This window comes from Calonectris borealis, chromosome W (genome assembly GCF_964195595.1).
Source record: "Calonectris borealis chromosome W, bCalBor7.hap1.2, whole genome shotgun sequence".
NCBI classification, from domain to species: Eukaryota; Metazoa; Chordata; class Aves; order Procellariiformes; family Procellariidae; genus Calonectris; species Calonectris borealis.
In genome coordinates this window covers 52,342,480-52,364,683 of record NC_134351.1, presented here as the reverse complement: position 1 = coordinate 52,364,683, position 22,204 = coordinate 52,342,480, and the positions used below count along the sequence as shown (strand labels likewise).

Here is a 22,204-nt window from a genome sequence, read left to right as displayed (position 1 = left end):
CATATGTTACAAAACTGATTCAGCATAAAGAACCATTTTCCACACTGATGCAAAGATCACCTCTTGCTCTGTAACAACATCCAAATCTGTGACTGCAAAGCAGATCTGAGATACACATACAGCAACCAGCTCAGAAGGCAGAGGACTAGGTGGAGCAGACTGAGCTGCTCCTGGGACTTCTGCACTGAAGGCTTTCCCTTGGCCGCTTGCAAATAGATCATAACCGATCACGTTCCACCCAGCGACAACTTCAGCAAGGCTATTTCCCTAAAAAACTTTTCAGAGTCACTGATCCAACAAAACAGGCTCAATGATAAACAGACCACGCACACCCCAACCTCCCATGTCACACTGAATTGAGACTCCCCTAGCTCGGAAAAGGCAGGGCCGCCTCTACCCACGTGACCTGGACCAGTGGCGGGGTAACGTGCAGGGCGAGGGAGGGGAAATAAGCCTTACGTCTGCCGTTGGAGGTAGTGTGTAGTGTCATTTCCGGGGAAGCTTGTAACGACCTCAAGCAACAGGAATATCCGGTTCAGGGTTGGGGAGGCTCAGTCGATATTGTGTAGTTTGTGGTGAGGATGGCGTTGTGGTCTTCCTCCTTTCAGGGTCTTGTTTCGGTTGAGGAGGATGAGGAACGGGAATTGACTCTCACATCTATCCAGCGCCTGTCGGAAACGCAGGTACATCTCTCCCCGTACCGCTTGTCATGCCGTTTTCTTGTTCTGCTGAGTTTGTACGGGGCTCCGTGTGCTTCTTCCTTCCTCCGGTGGGGGGGTCTTCGGCCGCACGTGCCAGTGGCATGGGTTTCCGTTGCTCGACCGAACCTTAGGTGGAAGCACGCGTGACTCCGACTGCTGGGGCATCCTACGTTGCCAGTGCCTGCACCTGCAGGGCTCATGCCTGGTTTCAGCTCTCCGGGTTCTCAGGGAAGGGCTTTTGACTCTCAGTTTACAGAATCAATTTACAGAGAGCCGGATCTGTTTTGGGCTCATACACGTGTACTTTCTTTGCGCTGTGTAGTGTAAAATATAAAATGAAACCACTGAAGACGTGCAAAGATGTGAGTCTGAGAAGTGATTAAACTTTTTTTTTTTCTCAAATAATCACTGAGTCTGGTGCATTGGGGGTGGGAGTGTAAACAGGCATGCATAAGTGCATGCTTATCCTGGATCTGTTTAGCTGTCCTTGGATGTGTCAGAAAGGACTTGTGTAGTAATGCTATAGGTAATACTGGAATTTGTCACCAGCCCACTGTCACAGGCAAACCAGTCTCATTTCGGGGAATTTTATTTCATTTAATTTATTGCCAACTGATACAAACTCAATTACTGATTCAGGTATTGAGGGAAAAAACCCCCCACAATTAAACAAACAGGGAAACACCTTTTCTCTCCCCTTCCCCAGGTTCAACTTCAATCAAATGCCTCCCTGCTTCCTAGTCTCAACTTCCCTTGTTTTTGCTGGGTTATCATCTGGTGACAGGTGGCACAAGGGAGGTTGGGGTCATCTGCATAATGGTTTCTTTCTGCAGCTCCTTGCTGCTTACTCATTTTCTTTCACCACTCCTTGCTTCTTACTCATTTTCCTCTGCTCTAGCATGGGTTCCTCCATAGGTTGCAGGCCCTTTGAGAGTGTGCCTGCTTATGCATGGCTTAACCACAGGACACAGTCCCTTTGGGGCGTAGCTGCTCTGGTGTGGAGTAATTCCTTTCAAGATTGCATCTCCAGCTGGTACCTACATTGTCTCCTTCCATTTCTCCCACCAGCAGCTGCCACTCTTCCTTAAATATGTTTGAGCAGAGGCACCAGATGCACCAAGTTTTGGCCTGCAATGGATTGTTTACATCATTTTCAGAGCTGGCTGAAACTGGCTATGACTGGCACATAGCAGTACATGGCCTCTTCCTGCACAGGTCACCCCTGCAGTCCCCTGCTACCAAAACCCTTTACTTTATGCCCAATACATTCCACCCTTTACCTCTGTGAAACACATATTGAAGAACTGTTTGAACATACATCCATTATAAACTCTACTTTCAACATCATCACAATCTTAATATACGTACATTATAAACTCTACATATACTACACTACCAGATCCTCAGTATTATCCTTGGCCATGCTGCTAATCTTGCACCGTTCTTCTGGCATGCTCCCTCCAGTATGGTACATATAGGTCACTCTTTGATCAACAAGGCATCCTACCAGGTTGTCAGGTGATACCAGAGGGGTGTTAGTAACTGTGTCTAGCCATCAGAGCTTTTGGGCCATGATGTCAGTGATGACCACCTTTTCAGGGTCCCTCCCTTCTCGCCTGTAAATACACTCCAGCAGCCCAAGCAACTGCAATTGATTACTCCCTTCTTCCCAGGCCCTCCATGGGGTTATTTCATTTGCAGGATCGGGCCACTGCTCAGCATATCCCTTCATCAGCCTATCTCAAAGCTCTCCTCCCTTGCACAGGGCTGTGTTTGCAAGTGGCATGGGCCCCAAACTCCCCAGAGCTCTGCTCACTTGAGCTATTGGCTGTATCCCAGCAGCTCTGGTTTCTCAGCACCATCATAGCCACTGCAGGGGCATCTCCCTGGGGCGGCAGCTGTAGGTATCCTGCATTTCTATAATTTCACTCTGAGTAAAGGACTGCTGAGTGCTCACACTCTGGGGAGCAATGCTCCCATTTCCATAGGTCTGCTTAAACACGGTAACTTTCAAAGTCACTCCGATTATTCCAATCCCAGGCTGTGCCAGGTCTGAGTGTTGCCTGTATTCTCCACCAATACTTTCATAGGCAAAACAGTCTCAACTCAGGGAATTTTACTTCATATAATTTATTGCCAATTGACACAAACTTAATTACTGATTCAGTATCGAAGGAAGAAAACATAAACCATTAAACACTTAGGGAAACACTTTTCCTCTCCCTTCCCCAGACTCAGCTTCAGTCAAACACCTCTCCTCCCTTCTTCCAAGTCTCAACTTCCCTTGTTTTTGTCAGGTTACCCTCAGTCCCTAACAATTCCTTCGATGCGGTGACAGGTGGCACAGAAGGTTGGGGTTGTTGTGTAATAGTTTCTTCCTACTGTTCCTTGCTTCTTACTCTGGGTTCTCCACAGGTTGCAGTCCTTTTGGGGATGTGCCTGCTCTGGCATGGAGCACCTCCTTCCAAGGGTGCATCTCCAGCCATGTCCCCAGCAATGTCTTTTTCCATGTGTCCCATCCATTTTTCTTCCTCCAGCAGCTGCTGCTCATCTCTTAAATATGCTTGAGCAGAGATGCCATGTGCTTCTCTGACTGGCTGAAGTTTTGGCATGCGATGGGTTGTTTACATCAGTTTCAGAGCTGGCTGGAACCGGCTGTGACTGGCACAAGGCAGTTCATGGCCTCCTCCCATATAGGTCACCCCTGCAACCCATTGCTACTGAAACCCTGCAATTTATACCTAATACACCCACAGTAACAGTTGAGCATTTTACAAGAGCTGGAGTGTAGGAGTTACTCAAACATTCTCATGATTGAAAAATAAACACTGATAGAGTACATTTCTCTGCAGGTGAGAAATCTTCTCTAAATAACTAAATTATAGTTATAGAACAAACTAGGGTGGAAGGGATGTTTGGAGGACTCAAGTCCAACCCCCTGCTCAAAGCAGGTTGCTCAGGGCCTTGTTCAGTTGAGTTCTGAATATCTCCACTGTTGTGGTTTAACCCCAGTCGGCAACTAAGCACCACGCAGCTGCTCGCTCACCCTCCCCTCCCCGGTGGGATGGGGGAGAGAATCGGAAGAGCAAAAGTAAGAAAACTCATGGGTTGAGATAAGAACAGTTTAATACTTGAAATAAAATAATAATAATAATAATAATAATAATAATAATAATAATTTGTAATGAAATGTAAAACAACAAGAGAGAGAGAGAGAGGACCAAAACCCAGGAAAAAGAAGTGATGCAACCGCTCACCACCCGCTGACCAACGCCCAGCCAGTCCCTGAGCAGTGATCGCTGCCCCCTGGCCAACTCCCCCCAGCTTATGTAGTGAGCATGACGTCATATGGTATGGAATATCCCTTTGGCCAGTTTGGGTCAGCTGTCCTGGCAATGCTCCCTCCCAGCTTCTTGTGCACCTCCTCGCTGGCAGAGTATGGGAAGCTGAAAAGTCTTTGACTTAGTATAAAAACTGCTTAGCAACAACTAAAACATCAGTGTGTTATCAACATTATTCTCATACTAAATCCAAAACACAGCACTATACCAGCTACTAGGAGGAAAATTAACTCTATCCCAGCCGAAACCAGGACATCGTGTCAGAATTGAGTTGGAATGATTTATACAGAGGTAGCAGTAGTCTAAGGTTCATTCCCAATCTTAAGATAGATCATAAGATTTTAGCAGACTATATTTGCTAGCGGGTGCCTCCATCAATTCACACACACGCGCACACAGACACAAAAAATAGATAAATATACAAAGGTATACCTGTTAAAAATTCCCCTCTAGTTCAGTGAAATACTCACGTCAAATGTCTTGGCATTTCTCAACGGGCGAAGGGTTGAGCCTCGAGGAGTGTTTTGGCCGAGGAGTGTTGCAGCCCAGGTCCCGTGCCAGTTGGCGACGGTCCTCTGAACATCGCAAACTCGAGAGTTCGCGAACTCTGAGAAGCGTCCCACTCGGAGGGAGATTCTGAGCGCAGCCCGCTGCGGTCCAGGAGAGCTCAAAGGGCCTCACTTGGGACTGCTGTTTATAGGGTTACAAGATCATTGACTTTAGTCATCCGTCAAAGCTCTCAAGGTTTCAGTAACAATGGTATCGTTCCACTTGAGCTACGACTCAGATGAGGGTATCAGGGGATGACAATGATCCCTGCTCTCGTCCTCCACTTGGGCCAGTCAGCAGAAGTTTCTGGTACAATCAGTACATTCCCAAACCTCAGCTATGCAAGAGTTCCTGATACGGTAAAGGGACGCTTCACTGCCTGACTCATTATACCAAGGCCAAGGTTTAACGGGAGTTTCTGAGATCGTGGAGCGGCCCAGGAAGTGGGGGGGAATGCACCACCACAAACAACTATAGTAGTAATGACATAGAGTGTTACGTAGAAATTAACATCATACAGTTCAAATCATTAGCTATTCTCACCCAAAATCAAATCCCCTTGAGGTACACACCGGACTTCCCCATCCTTTCGCATTACCCGCCAAGTGCACCCAGGTCCTTGAGCAAAAGCAAAGCCACGAATGGGTTTTCCCTTGCCTGAGGCAGGAGTAACCCAGACTGTCTTCCCCAGAGTATTTTTTATGTGCACGACAGGGACTTTATCTCCATCTACAGTACGTAAGAGTTTTGATTGGGCAGGGCCAGCTCGATTGACAGATCCCCTGGTGTTGACTAACCAGGTGGCTTTTGCTAAATGTGTGTCCCAATGCTTGAATGTCCCACCACCCATTGCTCTCAGTGTAGTCTTTAGCAGCCCGTTGTATCGTTCGATTTTCCCAGAGGCTGGTGCATGGTAGGGGATGTGATAGACCCACTCAGTGCCGTGCTCTTTGGCCCAGGTGTCTATGAGGGTGTTTCGGAAGTGAGTCCCGTTGTCTGACTCAATTCTTTCTGGGGTGCCATGTCGCCATAGGACTTGCTTTTCAAGGCCCAGGATGGTGTTCCGGGCGGTGGCATGGGGCACGGGGTATGTTTCCAGCCATCCGGTGGTTGCTTCCACCATGGTGAGCACATAGCCCTTGCCTTGTCGGGTTTGTGGGAGTGTGATATAATCAATCTGCCAGGCCTCCCCATATTTATATTTCAACCATCATCCTCCATACCAAAGAGGCTTTACTCGCTTGGCTTGCTTGATCGCAGCGCATGTTTCACATTCATGGATAACCTGTGCAATAGTGTCCATGGTCAAGTCCACCCCTCGATCACGAGCCCATCTATATGTTGCATCTCTTCCTTGATGGCCTGAGGTGTCATGGGCCCACGGAGCTATAAATAATTCACCCTTATGTTGCCAGTCCAGATCCACCTGAGCCACTTCAATCTTAGCAGCCTGGTCCACCTGCTGGTTGTTTTGGTGTTCTTCAGTGGCCCGACTCTTGGGTACGTGAGCATCTACGTGACGTACTTTTACAGTCAGGTTCTCTACTCGGGCAGCAATATCTTGCCACAATGCGGCAGCCCAGATGGGTTTGCCTCTGCGCTGCCAGTTGTTCTGCTTCCACTGCTGCAACCACCCCCACAGGGCATTTGCCACCGTCCATGAGTCAGTATAGAGATAGAGTACTGGCCATTTTTCTCGTTCAGCAATGTCTAAGGCCAGCTGGATGGCTTTCACCTCTGCAAACTGACTTGACTCACCTCCTCCTCTGGGGATATTCCAAAATTTTTGCCTTCCAGTCAGTTCGTGATCACCTCCAAGATTCCTGGGCGACTGGGGTTTCCTATTCGGGCCCGTTGTGTGATCAGTGCGACCCACTTACTCCACGTAGCATCGGTTGCATGATGTGTAGAGGGGACCCTCCCTTTGAACATCCAGCCCAGCACCGGCAGTCGGGGTGCCAAGAGGAGCTGTGCTTCAGTACCAACCACTTCCGAAGCAGCTCGAATCCCTTCATATGCTGCCAATATCTCCTTCTCAGTTGGAGTGTAGCGGGCCTCGGATCCTCTGTATCCCCGACTCCAGAACCCTAAGGGTCGACCTCAAGTCTCCCCTGGTGCTTTCTGCCAGAGGCTCCAGGTAGGGCCATTCTCCCCGGCTGCGGTGTAGAGCACATTCCTTACATCTTGTCCTGCCCGGACTGGCCCAAGGGCTACTGCCTGAACTATCTCCCGTTTAATTTGTTCAAAGGCTTGTTGTTGCTCAGGGCCCCATTTGAAATCGTTCTTCTTCTGGGTCACGTGATAGAGAGGGCTTACGATCTGACTGTAATTTGCGATATGCATTCTCCAAAAACCCACAACGCCTAACAAAGCTTGTGTTTCCTTTTTGCTAGTTGGTGGGGACGTGGCTGTTATTTTGTTGATCACATCCATTGGGATCTGACGATGTCCGTCCTGACATTTTCTTCCTAAAAACTGGATCTCCTGTGCAGGTCCCTTGACCTTACTGTGTTTTATGGCAAAACCAGCCTTCAGAAGGATTTGGACTAGTCTCTCCCCTTTCTCGAGAACTTCTTCTGCTGTGTTGCCCCACACGATGATGTCATCAATGTACTGCAGGTGTTCTGGAGCCTCACCCTGTTCCAGTGCGGTGTGGATCAGTCCATGGCAAATGGTAGGGCTGTGTTTCCACCCCTGGGGCAGTCGGTTCCAGGTGTACTGGACGCCCCTCCAAGTGAAAGCAAACTGTGGCCTGCACTCTGCCGCCAAAGGGATTGAGAAGAACGCATTAGCAATATCAGTTGTAAGATACCATTTGGCTGCCTTTGACTCTGTTTCGTACTGGAGTTCTAGCATGTCCGGCACAGCAGCGGTGGCATGACATCATTCAGGCCACGATAGTCTACTGTTAGTCTCCACTCTCCATTAGACATTCGCACTGGAAATATGGGACTCTTAAAGGGTGAGCAAGTCTTCCTGATCACTCCTTGGCTCTCCAGTCGACAAATCAGCTTATGGATGGGAATCAGGGAGTCTTGGTTGGTGTGATATTGCCGCCAGTGCACCGTTGTGGTAGCGATTGGTACCTGCTGTTCTTTGACCTTCAGCAGCCCCACAACAGAAAGGTCCCCTGAGAGACCGGGCAAGGTAGACAGCTGTTTAATTTCCTTCGTCTCCAGGGCAGCTATACCAAAAGCCCACCGGTACCCTTTTGGGTCCTTGAAATCCCCTCTCCTGAGGTAGTCTATGCCAAGGATGCACGGAGCCTCTGGGCCAGTCACAATGGGGTGCTTCTGCCACTCATTCCCGGTCAGGCTCACTTTGGCCTCCAATACAGTTAACTCTTGGGATCCCCCTGTCACTCCAGAAATACAAATGGGTTCTGCCCCTTCATAGCTTGATGGCATCAGGGTACACTGTGCACCGGTGTCTACGAGAGCCTTATACTCCTGTGGGTCTGATGTGCCAGGCCATCGAATCCACACAGTCCAGTAAACCCAGTTGTCCCTTTCCTCCACCTGGCCGGAGGCAGGGCCCCTCTAGCCTGGTCATAGTATTCGTTACTCACTTCTTGTAAATACGAGTCTGGAGTTCCTTCATTAAAATCAGGAGTAAGATCAGCCCTTCTACTCTGTCTGGGGAACTGCTCACTGGAAACTGGAGCAGCAATTTTCCTGGGAGAACCCCCTTGTGTCATTGTTTTTCCTTGCAACTCACGTACCCGTGCCTCTAGGGTCGAGGTAGATTTTCCATCCCACTTCCTCATGTCCTCTCCGTGGTCACGCAGGTAAAACCACAGGGTGCCCCGGGGTGTGTACCTTCTATATCCTCTCTCTTGAGCAGAGGGACGCTTACTCCTAATGGCTGAGATACTGGCCCATGCAGGTGGGGAGCAGGACATATCCTCTTTGAGTTGCTGGACCTTCCAGGACAGTTTCTCCATAGCCAAGACGAGGGAGGAAGGGAGACTTTCTCTGTATTCCAGGAGTTGGCCAACCACGTCATCCACTGTTGGTCCCTCTTCATATTTCCAGGTCAGTATTGCCAACGAATTGGCATACGACACTGGTGCGCTCCATACCAACTTCTGCCACATAGGTTGTGTGCACTTGACTTCATCTGGGTCTTTGGATAACTGCTCGTTGTTCAGGTCACTATAAATCACCTCCAGCACGGCTAATTCTCTCAGGTACTGGATACCTCTCTCCATGGTGGTCCACCTGCCTGGGTGACATATAACATCTTCCTTGAAGGGATACCTTTCCTTCACGCATGACAGGAGTCGCCTCCAGAGGCTGAGGGCTTGTGTCCCTTTTCTAATCGCTTTGTCAATGCCCCCTTCCCTAGAAAGGGATCCCAGCTGCTTGGCTTCCTTACCGTATAATTCCAGGCTACTGGCCCTGTTATCCCATCATCGGAGCAGCCAGGTGACAATGTGCCCGCCTGGACGAGGACTGAAATCTTTCTGCATATCTCGCACCTCACTCAGGGATAGGGATCGGGTGGTTTCCGTCTCCTTTACGAGTTCTTCCTCTTCCTCCTCCCCTCCTCGTGATGGCCCTGTTTTTTCATCATCCCTTACTAAACGACCTGACTTCCGCTTCCAAGATTTCTTCTTGTGTATAGGGGCAACTGATACCAGCACGGGTTGGTTCCCTGGTTCAGCTGCAGTACCTTTTGCAGTGGTTGGAGTATCCGCAGTGCCTGCCGCCGGGGTTGTAGTAGCTGCAATGCCTGTCGTGGGGGTTGAAGTAGCCGCAGTGCCTGTCGCGGGGTTTGGAGTAACTGCAACGCCTGTTGCCGGGATTGGAGCAGCTGCAGTGCCTGTTGGTTTGTTTTCCCTCTCTTCTCCCTGAGGGTGCTGCATAATACTGAGCAGGGTTTGGTAGATACTAGCCAGGGCCCAGCACAGTGTGATAAGTTGTGCCTCTTTGGAATAACCATGGCATTTTTCTTTCAAGCATTCTATCACTTCATCAGGATCCTGTAGTTGTTTGGGAGTAAAGTTCCAGACCATTGGAGGTGAGAAGTTCTCTGAGTACCTGCCCGTATTCTCCCACATGCCGTGCCACCCATGACCATCCAGCCTCGGGGCAGATCTCTAGGTGATTTTTTCAAATAGTTGTTTAACCCTAAACAAGACCTGAAACACATTCAGGAGACATAGCAATAGGAGCATGCTGGCTTGAACATCCCAAGGATATTCAAAATTCTCGAGAGCTGGTGTAACTAGCCTGAAGGAGAAAGGGAAGGTGAAAGAACGGGGGAAAGCATCCCCCTCTGTCTTCCCCATAGATTGGTTCTCCGGGGAGAAAAGGTGAAGAGTGTCATTATTAATAATTTCCGAGAGATGGCGCCCGAGGTATGGAGATGACAGCAATACCAAATACAGATACCAAATTAGTCTTTTTACCAGTAATACTATCGTATCATAAGCCGATGTTATACAGTACAGCAAAGTGATAATCCTGACCCATCTCCCAGAAGCGATAAACAGCACCGCAGGGAATACATACTGCAAGTAAGGATTTACATAATACAACCATGCGAACAAATAAAACAACATTGTGACCAGCAACTATTAAATGCTTATAACAAATTTATTTTAACACGCTCTGGTCAGATCTGTCGTTATCTCAACCCTTCAAGCCCCACGTTGGGTGCCAAAAAGGACTGTCGTGGTTTAACCCCAGTTGGCAACTAAGCACCACACAGCTGCTTGCTCACCCTCCCCTCCCCGGTGGGATGGGGGAGAGAATCTGAAGAGCAAAAGTAAGAAAACTCATGGGTTGAGATAAGAACAGTTTAATACTTGAAATAAAATAAAGATAATAATAACAACAACAACAATAATAATAATAAATTGTAATGAAATGTAAAACAACAAGAGAGAGAGAGAGGAACAAAACCCAGGAAAAAGAAGTGATGCAACCGCTCACCACCCGCTGACCAACGCCCAGCCAGTCCCCGAGCAGCGATTGCTGCCCCCCGGCCAACTCCCCCCAGCTTATATACTGAGCATGACGTCATATGGTATGGAATATCCCTTTGGCCAGTTTGGGTCAGCTGTCGTGGCTGTGCCCCCTCCCAGCTTCTTGTGCACCTGGCAGAGCATGGGATGCTAAAAGTCCTTGACTCTGTGTAAGCACTACTTAGCAACAACTAAAACATTAGCGTGTTATCAACCTTATTCTCATGCTAAATCCAAAACACAGCACTATACCAGCTACTAGGAAGAAAATTAACTCTATCCCATCCAAAACCAGGACACGCCACAGATAGAGTTTTCACAATTTCCCTGGGCCCCTGTTCCAGGGTTTGACCACCCTCCTGTAAAAAAAAACTAACTAGAGTTGCCCTTCTTGCAGCTTGTGTCCATTGCCTCTCATCCTGTCCCTGTGCTCCCTCCGTAAGTTTGCAGACGACACCAAGCTGGACGGGAGTGTTGATCTGCTCGAGGGTAGGAAGGCTCTGCAGAGGGACCTGGACAGGCTGGATCGATGGGCTGAGGCCAACTGTATGAGGTTCAACAAGGCCAAGTGCCGGGTCCTGCACTTGGGTCACAACAACCCCAGGCAACGCTACAGGCTTGGGGAAGAGTGGCCGGAAAGCTGCCCAGAGGAAAAGGACCTGGGGGTGCTGGTTGACAGCCGGCTGAACATGAGCCGGCAGTGTGCCCAGGTGGCCAAGAAGGCCAACGGCATCCTGGCCTGTATCAGAAATAGTGTGGCCAGCAGGAGTAGGGAGGTGATCGTGCCCCTGTACTCGGCTCTGGTGAGGCCGCACCTCAAATCCTGTGTTCAGGTTTGGGCCCCTCACTACAAGAAGGACATGGAGGTGCTGGAGCGTGTCCAGAGAAGGGCAACGAAGCTGGTGAAGGGCCTGGAGCACAAGTCTGATGGGGAGCGGCTGAGGGAACTGGGGTTGTTTAGCCTGGAGAAGAGGAGGCTGAGGGGAGACCTCATCGCGCTCTACAACTACCTGAAAGGAGGTTGTAGCGAGGTGGGTGTTGGTCTCTTCTCCCAAGTAACTAGCGATAGGACGAGAGGAAATGGCCTCAAGTTGTGCCAAGGGAGGTTTAGACTGGACATTAGGAGAAATTTCTTTACTGAAAGAGTGGTCAAGCCTTGGAACAGGCTGCCCAGGGAAGTGGTTGAGTCACCATCCCTGGAGGTATTTTAAAGACGTGTAGATGAGGCGCTTAGGGACATGGTGTAGTGGGCATGGTGGTGTTGGGTTGACGGTTGGACTCGATGAGCTTAGAGGTCTTTTCCAACCTTAATGATTCTATGATTCTATGATTCTATGTGCACCTCCGAGAAGAGTCTGACTCCATCTTCTCCACATTCTCCTATTAAGTAGTTGTTGACAACAATAAGATTCCTCTTGAGTCTTCTCTTGTGAAGGCTGAACAAACCCAGCTCTCTCAGCCTCTCCTCATATGTCACATGCTCCAGGCCGTGACCATCTTAGGAGCCCTCTGCTGGGCCTGCTCCAGTATGTCCATATCTGTCTACTACTGGGGAACCCAGAAGTGGACACAGCACTTTATGTGTGGTCTCACAACTGCCGAACAGAGGGGAAGGATCCCTTTCCTGGAACTGCTGGCTACACTCTTGCTAATACAGTCCAGGATGCAGTTGGCCTTCCATGCTGTAAGGGCATACTGCTGCCTCATGTTCAACTTGTTGTCCACCAAGATCCCCAGGTCCTTTTCTGCAAAGCTGCTTCATAGCCAGTCGGCCTCCAGCCTATACTGTTGCATGGGGGTTATTCCAGATGCAGGACTTGGCGTTTGCCCTAGTTGAACTTCATGGGGTCCCTCTCAGCTCATTTCTTCAGCCTATCCAGGTCCCTATAAATAGTAGACTGGCCCTTCAGCATGTTGACCACTCCCCCAACTTGGTATAATCCACAAGCTTGTTGTGTGCACTCCATCTCATTCTCTAGCTTCTTAATAAAGATGTTATACAGTATCAACCCCTGAGGGATGCCACTGGAAATCAACCAATGTTTGGACTTTATACCACTAATCACCACCTTGTGAGCCTGGCAGTCACTTGATACAAAAGCCAGGGTCTAAATGAACACAGAGGATAGCCAATGAATGATGGGCAGGGAGAATGACCACTGAAAGAATGGATATGGAGAGTGATCGACAAATTATGGATAGGAAGAATACTGTGGGACTAATGGACAGGGAGAATGGCCAGTGAATAATGAACATGAAGAATAAATTCTGACATATAGGTAGGGTAATACTTCACAAACTTGAACAGTATGGAGAGCCTTTCAGTATAATTGCTATACCTGCAGATGTAGAGTAATGTGTCTAGAGCCTTTTCTTACCCCTATACCTTTTGCCAGCACTATGTACTGTTTAAATATTTTTAATTTAGTTTAGAACTGGTGAAAGACCATGCAACTTCTGTGTATTGCAGAACTGGAATGCAAACCTCACAACTCTGTCCCCTCAGCGTGGCTCAGTTAAGTTCAGTAGAGTCAGGTGAGACAATTCTATCTCTAGTAATTTCTTGGTCTTTTTGGCTGAAGTTGTTGGTTAGGAAACTAGCCATGGCCCAGGTGGAGTTTTTAAATTAATATTGGCTCAGACAAGGGTTGTTCTCTAATTTGATAGAGAGTCCTCTCCAAACAGCTGATAGATAGGAATTACTTTCTGCTGTTGCTACTCTAAGATTAGATCCAAATTTATGATATAGAGGAAAACAGTTCTCTATCCCTTCTCTATCCCAAGTTTGTCTTGGCTACAACTGTGCGAAACACTGTACGTTTGTCACAGCTACAAGTTTTTGGGTATATTTGTACAATAGTCAAATGTATGAATACAGCACATGACAAAATGTTGAACTGGTCTCAAATCAACTTGGGTGTTTTAATGTGCTAGTAGTGGCTTTCCCCAGTAGATGTACAGGGAATCCTGGGACCAGAGGATATACTTCCACAAGTAGCTCCCATTCAATGGCTTCACTACTATTGATAGCCAAGCAAGTTAAACTGGAGCTAGATATGTCTACATTTGCTACAAGCACACCTCCAATTGCGATGCAGGCAAGGGCCAAGAGCCCCAGTCTTTTTCATCTTGACAAACTCACTTATGAGCCAGACCCCTTTACAGTTTTTACTAAAATGTGGCTCTGTAGATGTCCAATACATGGGAGTAGTAAAACTTATACTGACTGTACCCATTTTTTATTAGGAAAAAAAAAAAAGGATTTTTGCTGAAAGTAATATGACCTAAATTCTTTTTATGTGTTTGTATACTTCATTTTCCCAAAGCCAGAACATGATTTCTCATAATTCCCCCATGATACATCAAAGAATACTGTAGGTTGGAAGGTACCTCTGGAGACAGGTGTTGACCTGCTGGATGCACCTACTTCTAGCTGTGCCTTCCCCCCTCACTGGAAGGATCAAGGAGAACACCACTTGGGCCCCATGCCTTCTGCCTTTGTCCCCAGAGCTCTGTAGACACTCTTGATACATTCAAGGTCATCCCTTGCAGTATCACTGCTGCCCACATGGATGAGCAGCAAGAGGTAATAGTCCAAGGGCTGGACAAGCCTCAGCAGTTTCTCTGCAGCATCCTGTATTTGATCCCCCATCAAGCAACAAATCTCCTGAGACAGCATGTCTGATCAGCAGATAGGTCCCTCTATCCCCTACAGAAGGGAATCTCCAACCACTATCACCTGCTGTTTTCTCTTGGTGCTGTCATTTTGTTCAGGCTCGGCTGTCTCTGAAGCCTTCCTTAACACAGTTTGTTCCTTCTCACCTCTTACTAGGGTACTGTATGTATTCTGTAAATTCAAATCTGTGGGCAGAGAAAGAGCCTTTCTCACATTGCCAGGAGTCAGAAACTTCCTTTTTTCCTGGTCTTGGGAGTATCCATCCAGCACTCATTTGAACATTGCCTATAGCTGTCCCTCTTTCTATATAGGTATAAATAGCATAAGTAGGTCATTAGGAAGACTGCATTGTTTATAAGAAGTTGTAATTTTTTTCCAAATTGCAAGTAGTCAATTGTTCTTTAAAAAGATTTGCTGTGATTCTGAAACAAAGTTGGCATGAGAGCTTTGATTAATCTGCATTGAAGTTTCCTCCAGATAAGCTCTCACAACTTACAGTGTCCTTCCTATCCCTCTACTGAAGATGGTCACCATCACTAACTTCAGAATATTGCACTGGAAGGCTGAGAAGCTAATACACACTTACATTTTATTTCTCACTTCTGGTGGGAGGGCAGGACAGATCATAGAATCATAGAACAGCCCAGGTTGGAAGGGACCTCGAAAGATCATGTGGTCCAACCTATCATGGGAAAGGGAACCTAGATGAGATTATCTAGCACACTGTCCAATCGCATCTTGAAAACCTCCAGTGATGGGGATTCTACCATGTCCCTGGGGAGGTTGTTCCAGTGATTGATTGTTCTCACTGTAAAAAATTTCTTTCTTATATTGAGATGAAACCTCTCCCAGTGTAACTTGTACCCATTGCCCGTTGTCTTGTCCATGTGGCTCCTTGTGAAGAGAGAGCCTGCGTCCTCTTTGTAGCCTGTAGATGGTTTAGAGAAAGAAAAAATTCTTAAATTGCTGAGTTTCTAGCGTACATCTGTAGGCAGTATAAATACTGTGGTTTAAGAAATCACTTCTATCTCCTAGCTGTTAGTGATCCTCTCAATATATTTGGTAGAAGGAAAGGGATGCTTATGTTGTGCCTCATCTAATTCATAGCTTAAATTCCACTTTCACTGATAGTCCAAGCTAAGATGCTAGGACATGCATTGAGTAATTGTATTGGGTTTACATGGCAAGGTTTTGGTAGCGGGGGGGCTGCAGGAGTGGCCTCTGTGAGAAGAGACCAGGGGCTGCCCTCATATCGGACAGAGCCAGTTCCAGCCAGCTCCAAAACAGACCCACCACTGGCCAAAGATGAGCCAATCAGTGAAGCTGGTGGTGCCTCTGTGATAACATATTTAAGAAAGGGCAAAAAACTCTGCACAGCAGTTGTGAGAGAGAGGAGTGAGGAAAAAATGTGAGAGAAACAACCCTGAAGACATCAAGGTCAGAGAAGAAAGAGGAGGAGGAGGTGCTCCAGGCACCGGAGCAGAGATTCCCCTGCAGCCTGTACGTAAGACCATGGTGAAGCAGGTTGTCCCCCAGCAACCCATGGAGAGGACCACATGCCAGAGCAGGTAGGTATTCCCTGCAGCTCATGGAGAGGACCATGCTGGAGCAGATATCCACACTGCAGCCCATGGAGGACACTGCACTGGAGCAGGTGGATGTGCCCTGAAGGAAGTTGCAGCTGGTGGAGAGCCCACGCTGGAGCAGGGTCCTGGCAGGAGCTGCAGCTCGTGGGGGACGCATGTTTGAGCAGTCTTTTCCTGAAGGACTGTACCCCATGGAACAGAACCATACTGGAGCAGTTCTTGAAGAAATGCAGCCTGTGGGAAGGACCCCACGCTGGAGCAGGGGAAAAGTCTGAGGAGGAAGGAGCGCCAGAGAGGAACTGTTACAAACTGACCGCAACCTCCATTCCCCATCCCCCCAGCGCTGCTCAGGACAGGAAGGAGGAGACAGAAGAGTCAGGAACAATGGAGTGAAGTTGAGCTTGGGAAGGGGGAGGGGAACATGTTTTCAGTTTTGTCTTTGTTTCTCACCATCCTATTCTATTTTTAATTATCAATAAATTAAATTAATCTTCTCCGAGTCAAGTCTGGTTTGCCCATGACGGTAATTGGTGAGCGATCTTCCTGTCTTTATCTCGACCCACAAGCTTTTTTTCATCTTATTTTCTTCCCCTGTCCTGCTGAGGAGGGGAAGTGAGAGAGCGGCTTGGTGGGCACCTGGCAGCCAGCCAAGGTCAATCCACCACAGTAATATTAATCCATGCTGGAAAGTAGGTAGTAATAGTTACTCTATTGTTATGATTTGACATCATAAAGCAGATGCTTTCTTCTCAGAAGTATGTCTTACAAGTATTCTGCTATTTTGGCTATTGTTAATTTTGCAGAATAAAGATAGCCAGAGGGGAGTGAGGAAAATCCTTTTATCTACAAATGAATTTTATGATATGCAGTCTGGAGATTGTATTACTGGTGGCAATACTTGATCCATGATTCTGTAAATATCTTTCAATTAAGTTTAGAAAGCTTGAAGTAGAAGTTTCCTTTAAAAATCATCTAGCTGCACAGTATCATGTTTAGTCACTGTTGTGAATATAATATTGCTTTTAAGATGCCTTCCATCTCAGTGTTCTATTTGGGAGTCAAAGCCTTCTGTTTCTATATGCTTCATAAATTCTGTCAGTTTTCCTTCCATAAACAGCATGTTTTGTTTTCCACACAGACCTATGCTCAAGGGTTTGAATTAATCTGTCAAAAACAAAAAGAGTTTGTGAAGAGCTCTGTAGAATCCAAATGGAATCTAGCAGAAGCCCAGCAGAAACTTGGTAGTTTAGCACTGCATAATTCGGAATCCATGGATCAGGAATATGCCAAAGCACAGACTGAAGCTTCAGAACTGAGACAGAGAGAGGAAGAGTGGAGAAGAAAAGAAGCAGCACTAATACAGAGGGAAAGACAGAATCTATGGAACACAGATTCTTTTAGTAAGGAGGTATTTAATAAGGTATGACACGTATAAATGTGTATGAAAACAATTATAAGCCTTTTTTATTCCATTTATTTCTCATCTTGAGTGTTTTCTATATCTAGTATAGTGTTATTGTAATGTGTTGAATGTTTTTCTTTCTTATTTTGCCCTATTAAAGGGGACATGTTGCATTGATATCACGAATGTGTATGACACTTCTCCTTTAATTGGGAATCAGAACTTATATTTGTCCCTTATAGCAACTGTTGCCAAAAACAAGGATGAGCAATAGTTCTTCACATGAAGTTTGCTTCTTTGTTATGCCAAATTCTCACATTTGAAACATGCCTCTAATAACATTAATTTCTTAATACAGTTTATTTTAGCACAAACTGTCTTCATAGTAAATGCCAGTTTTGTTTTCAGCACTTAACTTGAATATGAACTGTTAATGCATCGTTTTTTAATAATTCCACTGAGTTAGCTTAATCAGGGCTAGACGGTGTAGATGTTTCTCATTGTTTATAGATCAGTAAGTTCTTACTAGTACGTAGAACTTTGAGATAGATTATTGCTCAGAAGAAGAATATGATAAGGCATTTTTCACCCTATTTTTAATTAGACGAGCTGTGTTTTGGTAAATAACCTTCTTGGTTACATTAAGTGTATACATATGTGTTTGCTGGGCTATGCTTAAAACTAGAACATTGCCCTTTAAATAGTAATGAATTAAAATAATCCTATAGTTCAAAAAAGGTATATGTGGAGATTCTATGATAGTTTTTTCTCCTCTTTAGAGTTTTATTAGTCAATATAAAAGAAAAGAAGTAGAAGATGAAGATATATCTAAATCATTTATACAGAAGCATGAACAAAAGATTAGATACTTTGGTAAGTATGTTGCTTCCAACATTTTGCAGTTTAACCTCCTGTAGAATTTGTGTAGGTCTATTTCTTTTTTTCATTATTATTATTTTTATTATTATTGTACAAAATGGATGCTAACAAATTAAACATCTGGCAAGGAGAGTATCTAGATTCTTGTTTCTCAGGACAGGAGATGTGGCATCGTAACAAATAACCATTTCAAAGTAAAGGAAACTGTAAATCGCAGAAGCCTGTTGGTTCCTATGATCAATGAGAACTTCTTGAGTCAACATAGAACTGAAAAAGTTTTTCAAGTCATGAAAATTAAAATTCTAGCAACTTTTTCTGCTGTTCCATGGGAAATGATAGGGGCATTAATGGAGATGCAATTCCTGCATGTAAAAGTGCCTGGGACTGTCTGTACCTGCCTCCTATAAATAGCTGGGGTTTTGCTGTCTGTTAATCCATGAGGGGGATGAATGATAAAAGGTAAATATGTGCAAAACAGCTGTTAAGACTATGTAGAGATGGAACTGATCTTTTATTTTTAAAGATATATTTATATGAGTGATAGAAGGGTAAAACTTTATATCTAGTACTGGCAAGCAGTAAAATATCACTAATATGTATATTAGGGCAATTAACTCATATGAAGGACAATGGGGGGGAAGGTGATCTCACTGCTTGAATTTTGAGTTCCGACTTTCAACCTGCAGCTCTTTCCATGAAGGTAGTTTCATGCTACTTACTACAATTCAGTCTTCTAGTTAACTTTCAACCACTGATTTGGCTCTCCTGTTTTGACCTTAATGCTTAAACTTGGTTATAAAAATAGCTTTGTATTTCCTAAAACCTAGCAAACCATGTCAGAAACATATTCATTTTAGACTATGATTATGCTTTCATTTCTATTTGTCTTAATTGCAAGCACTTAAAGAACTTTTCTGTCAAAATCACTGAATGTAAATCTCCATCCATCAACTTAGTTATACTATCAGATTCTTAGCAAATAGGTATAGATACTACTTTGTTACAGTGTGTGAAAACCATTTACAGTTAACCTGTTTTTAACACTGCCAGAGATACAATAAAAATAAGATCTTAATAGTAGCAGCTAACTATATTTCAGTATCTTTACAGTCTGAGCATACCTTATTGGTAACGCTCTTTCAGCGTTGGGAGGTGTTTTAAAAACAACAAAAAAATTGAGTTCAGTTTTATTTGCATGCTGTTCTTCTGAGGTAACAATGAAGTGTGAAGGAGATTGTAGTAGTATATAAATTTGAATAATGTCTTCACTGCATTAAATCACTTCTCCATATTGAATGTGTTAATTTATGTTGTTGTTTTTTTTTTTTAATCAGGTATGCTGGGCAGATGGGATGACAGTCAAAGATTTTTGTCTGACCACCCATATCTTGTATGTGAAGAAACAGCTAAATATCTCATCTTATGGTGTTTTCATTTAGAAGCTGAACAGGTACTAGGAAGACCTTTAAACTGCTTAAAAGTATGCAGTTTCCCACTTACACTACAGAAAAGCTGTCCAAATTGATGAGCCGTTTAATTACTCTTCTCCCTGTCTTCCCATGTCCATGTTATCTTATTGAAGGAAGTCTCCAAAACACATTACTACATTAGATCTAGTCTCAGCTAATTAACAGTCCCTTTGCTTCTGTCAGCATCAGTTCTATTCTCTTTAGGAATCAAATGTGAAGATTTTGCTGAATTTTAGATAGAGTTATACTTTTAAATATATTTTCTGTAATTATGTAATTTTTCTTTTCAGAAAAGAGCTCTGATGGAACAAATAGCACACCAAGCAGTTGTGATGCAGTTTATTATAGAAATGGCCAGAAGTTGTAATGTGGATCCAAGAGGCTGTTTTCGTCTATTTTTCCAAAAAGCCAAAGTAAGTCAGAACTTGTATAACACTGAGAGAAACTCTTGATACCCTTGCAAGGGATCAGTGTTCTGAAGGAGCTTTCTTCCTGACAGTTGGAGGTTAAATATGTCACTGACTGAATCAAGCTTATGGGGAAGTGTTGTTTTGTTGGCAGTTCATTCTAGGATGAATGCTTTGTGTAATTCTGATCTTGAGAATCAAAGTTCCATGGATTCTTGTTAGGCCAGAGGGAAAGCAGAACATAGCATGGGAACTACGGGAGTGTGGAATAATGAACTACCACCTAAATTACAGTGGCAAACATGAATGTGTCTAAGGACTGAGTGTCCTATTTCGCTTATCATAATGCCTCTCTATGCGGTTCATGGCAGGGCCCAATTTGGAGTCTGTTTCTCTTTAGTCAGTCATAGTTAGCTCTGGAATGCTGAGAGAGGGAGAGGGAGAGGGAGAGAGACGTGAGAAGACTGAAGCTGCGGTTTGATGCAGGTTCTATATTAAGTTATACAAGACTGAAGAATCAAGTCATGCTGATCTTAATGCTGCCTTAAGGACTTAAGTTGACACCCACTTAGATTCATGCTTTGCTTTTGAATTGAGTGCTGCCATGAGTGCCTTTTCTCTTAAGGGTATTGGCTTCTGAGATGGAATAAAGGAAGGGTTAAAATTATATTTGTTTTGTTCTTACATGTTCTCAGATGAATGAATAACTCAGTTCCTATACTCATCAAATGCTAAAGTCTCTCTTTAAAACAAAACAAACAAACAAAAACCAGCATACCTGAATCTTCTTTTTAAGCTGACTGGTACTAATATTGTTATTGACTTGTCCAAACCATTATCCTTCAATGAGTATAATATGCATTACTGCAGGACTTCTTTTTAGCAGTATGTATGCCTACAACTAGAAGTAAATCTGGCTGAGATGAAAAATATTTCACTATTCTCTTTACAGGCAGGGGAAGAAGGCTATTTGGAAGCTTTTAAAACTGAGCTTGAAGCATTCAAATCAAGAGTGAGAATCTGTTCACAGTCTCAAGGCTTTCAAGCTATGTCAGTACAGAATCCCAGCGTCTATACTGGTATTGTAGAAGGACTGGAGTCTTTGTCACAGGTAGGCTTTTTATTTCCAGAAATGAATATAACAACTCTATTAGGAATAGATTTTTGCTACACTCTTGAGAAGATGTACTTTTTGAGATCTAGGAATAGGCCTCTTTATACTTGGAGCACTGTCAGTTCTAACGTGCACTATTATCAATATTCAAGAGATATTGTTTCTCAAAGCTCTCACAATTTATAGTGTCAAAAGGCATATGTTAGTTCAGTGCCCTTGAATAATTGTGCTAAATGGAAAACTACATCATTAACCTGTTCAGGTACTAGAATTAAATATACTTTGTATCACAGGAGGCGAAATGAGTTTTCGACTGAAAATTACTAATCCCATTAATGGAAACCTACAGATAATCAAGTCTAAGGAAAATTTACACTGTGTTACGATATTCTGCCCTTGTTTTTATCTTTATCTTGGAACACTGGGGTCTTTGGTTTCAGTGTTAGTGATGATCACATCTTGGGCTGAAGAGAAAATTTTAAAGGCTTTTAAAAGCTGGATGTTGGGGAAGGAGAGACAATTTAAAGTACTTTGAAATAAATTTGGTCAAGGTACCTGTTTGGTAAGATCTGGTAACTGAACCCTAAGTAAATGCACAGTAAGGTGATAGTATGCTAGCTAAATTTAAAGAAGCTTCTTGACATTCACATTATGATAATACTGTCTGGGGTTTTTTTTACGAAATTATATTTTATTATGAACTTATCTCATCTTAAGACAGACAAAATAAAGAGCTTGACTTAGTTCTCTGTAAGTGTATGTATGTATTGAGATTTAGTTTTCAATTCTTCATTTGTTGCAGAATGCAAATGATCTACAAGGTTGCATAAACAGAAGTGTCTGCAATTTAAACTCAATGCTACAAAAAGATGAAGAACCCAAAATGATGGACACAGTATAGCACTGTTAAGACTGAGGCAAAGTACTCTTTTTTTATTACAGAGAAAAGAATGTGGCTATTTTCTTGACACATTTTTATGGGTACTGCACTTTATTTTTGGTGCTTTGAGGGTGGGGGATTTGGAGGGAGGGTAATCCAGAAATACTTGTAATAATATTTGAAAATGTGCTGCTAGGTTTTTGGTTGTCTATGAAGAATGGGGTTCTCA

The 22,204-nt window shown here is 44.6% G+C and overlaps 1 protein-coding gene across 2 annotated transcripts; it reads left to right on the top strand.

The window, feature by feature from the left end:
* The first annotated feature begins 478 nt into the window (after positions 1 to 478).
* Positions 479 to 22,110, top strand: LOC142074743 (hsp90 co-chaperone Cdc37-like 1). Of its 2 annotated transcripts, none has more exons than XM_075135604.1 (7): positions 479 to 683; positions 16,963 to 17,244; positions 18,006 to 18,099; positions 19,440 to 19,555; positions 19,865 to 19,987; positions 20,934 to 21,092; positions 21,898 to 22,110. In XM_075135604.1, exons 1-7 carry the CDS (start codon positions 582 to 584, stop codon positions 21,994 to 21,996), a joined length of 975 nt encoding a protein of 324 aa, XP_074991705.1. In that variant the 5' UTR covers positions 479 to 581; the 3' UTR covers positions 21,997 to 22,110. The 2 variants fall into 2 exon arrangements, with proteins under 2 accessions (XP_074991705.1, XP_074991704.1); XM_075135603.1 differs by having other exon boundaries at positions 16,942 to 17,244.
* Positions 22,111 to 22,204: the final 94 nt, after the last annotated feature.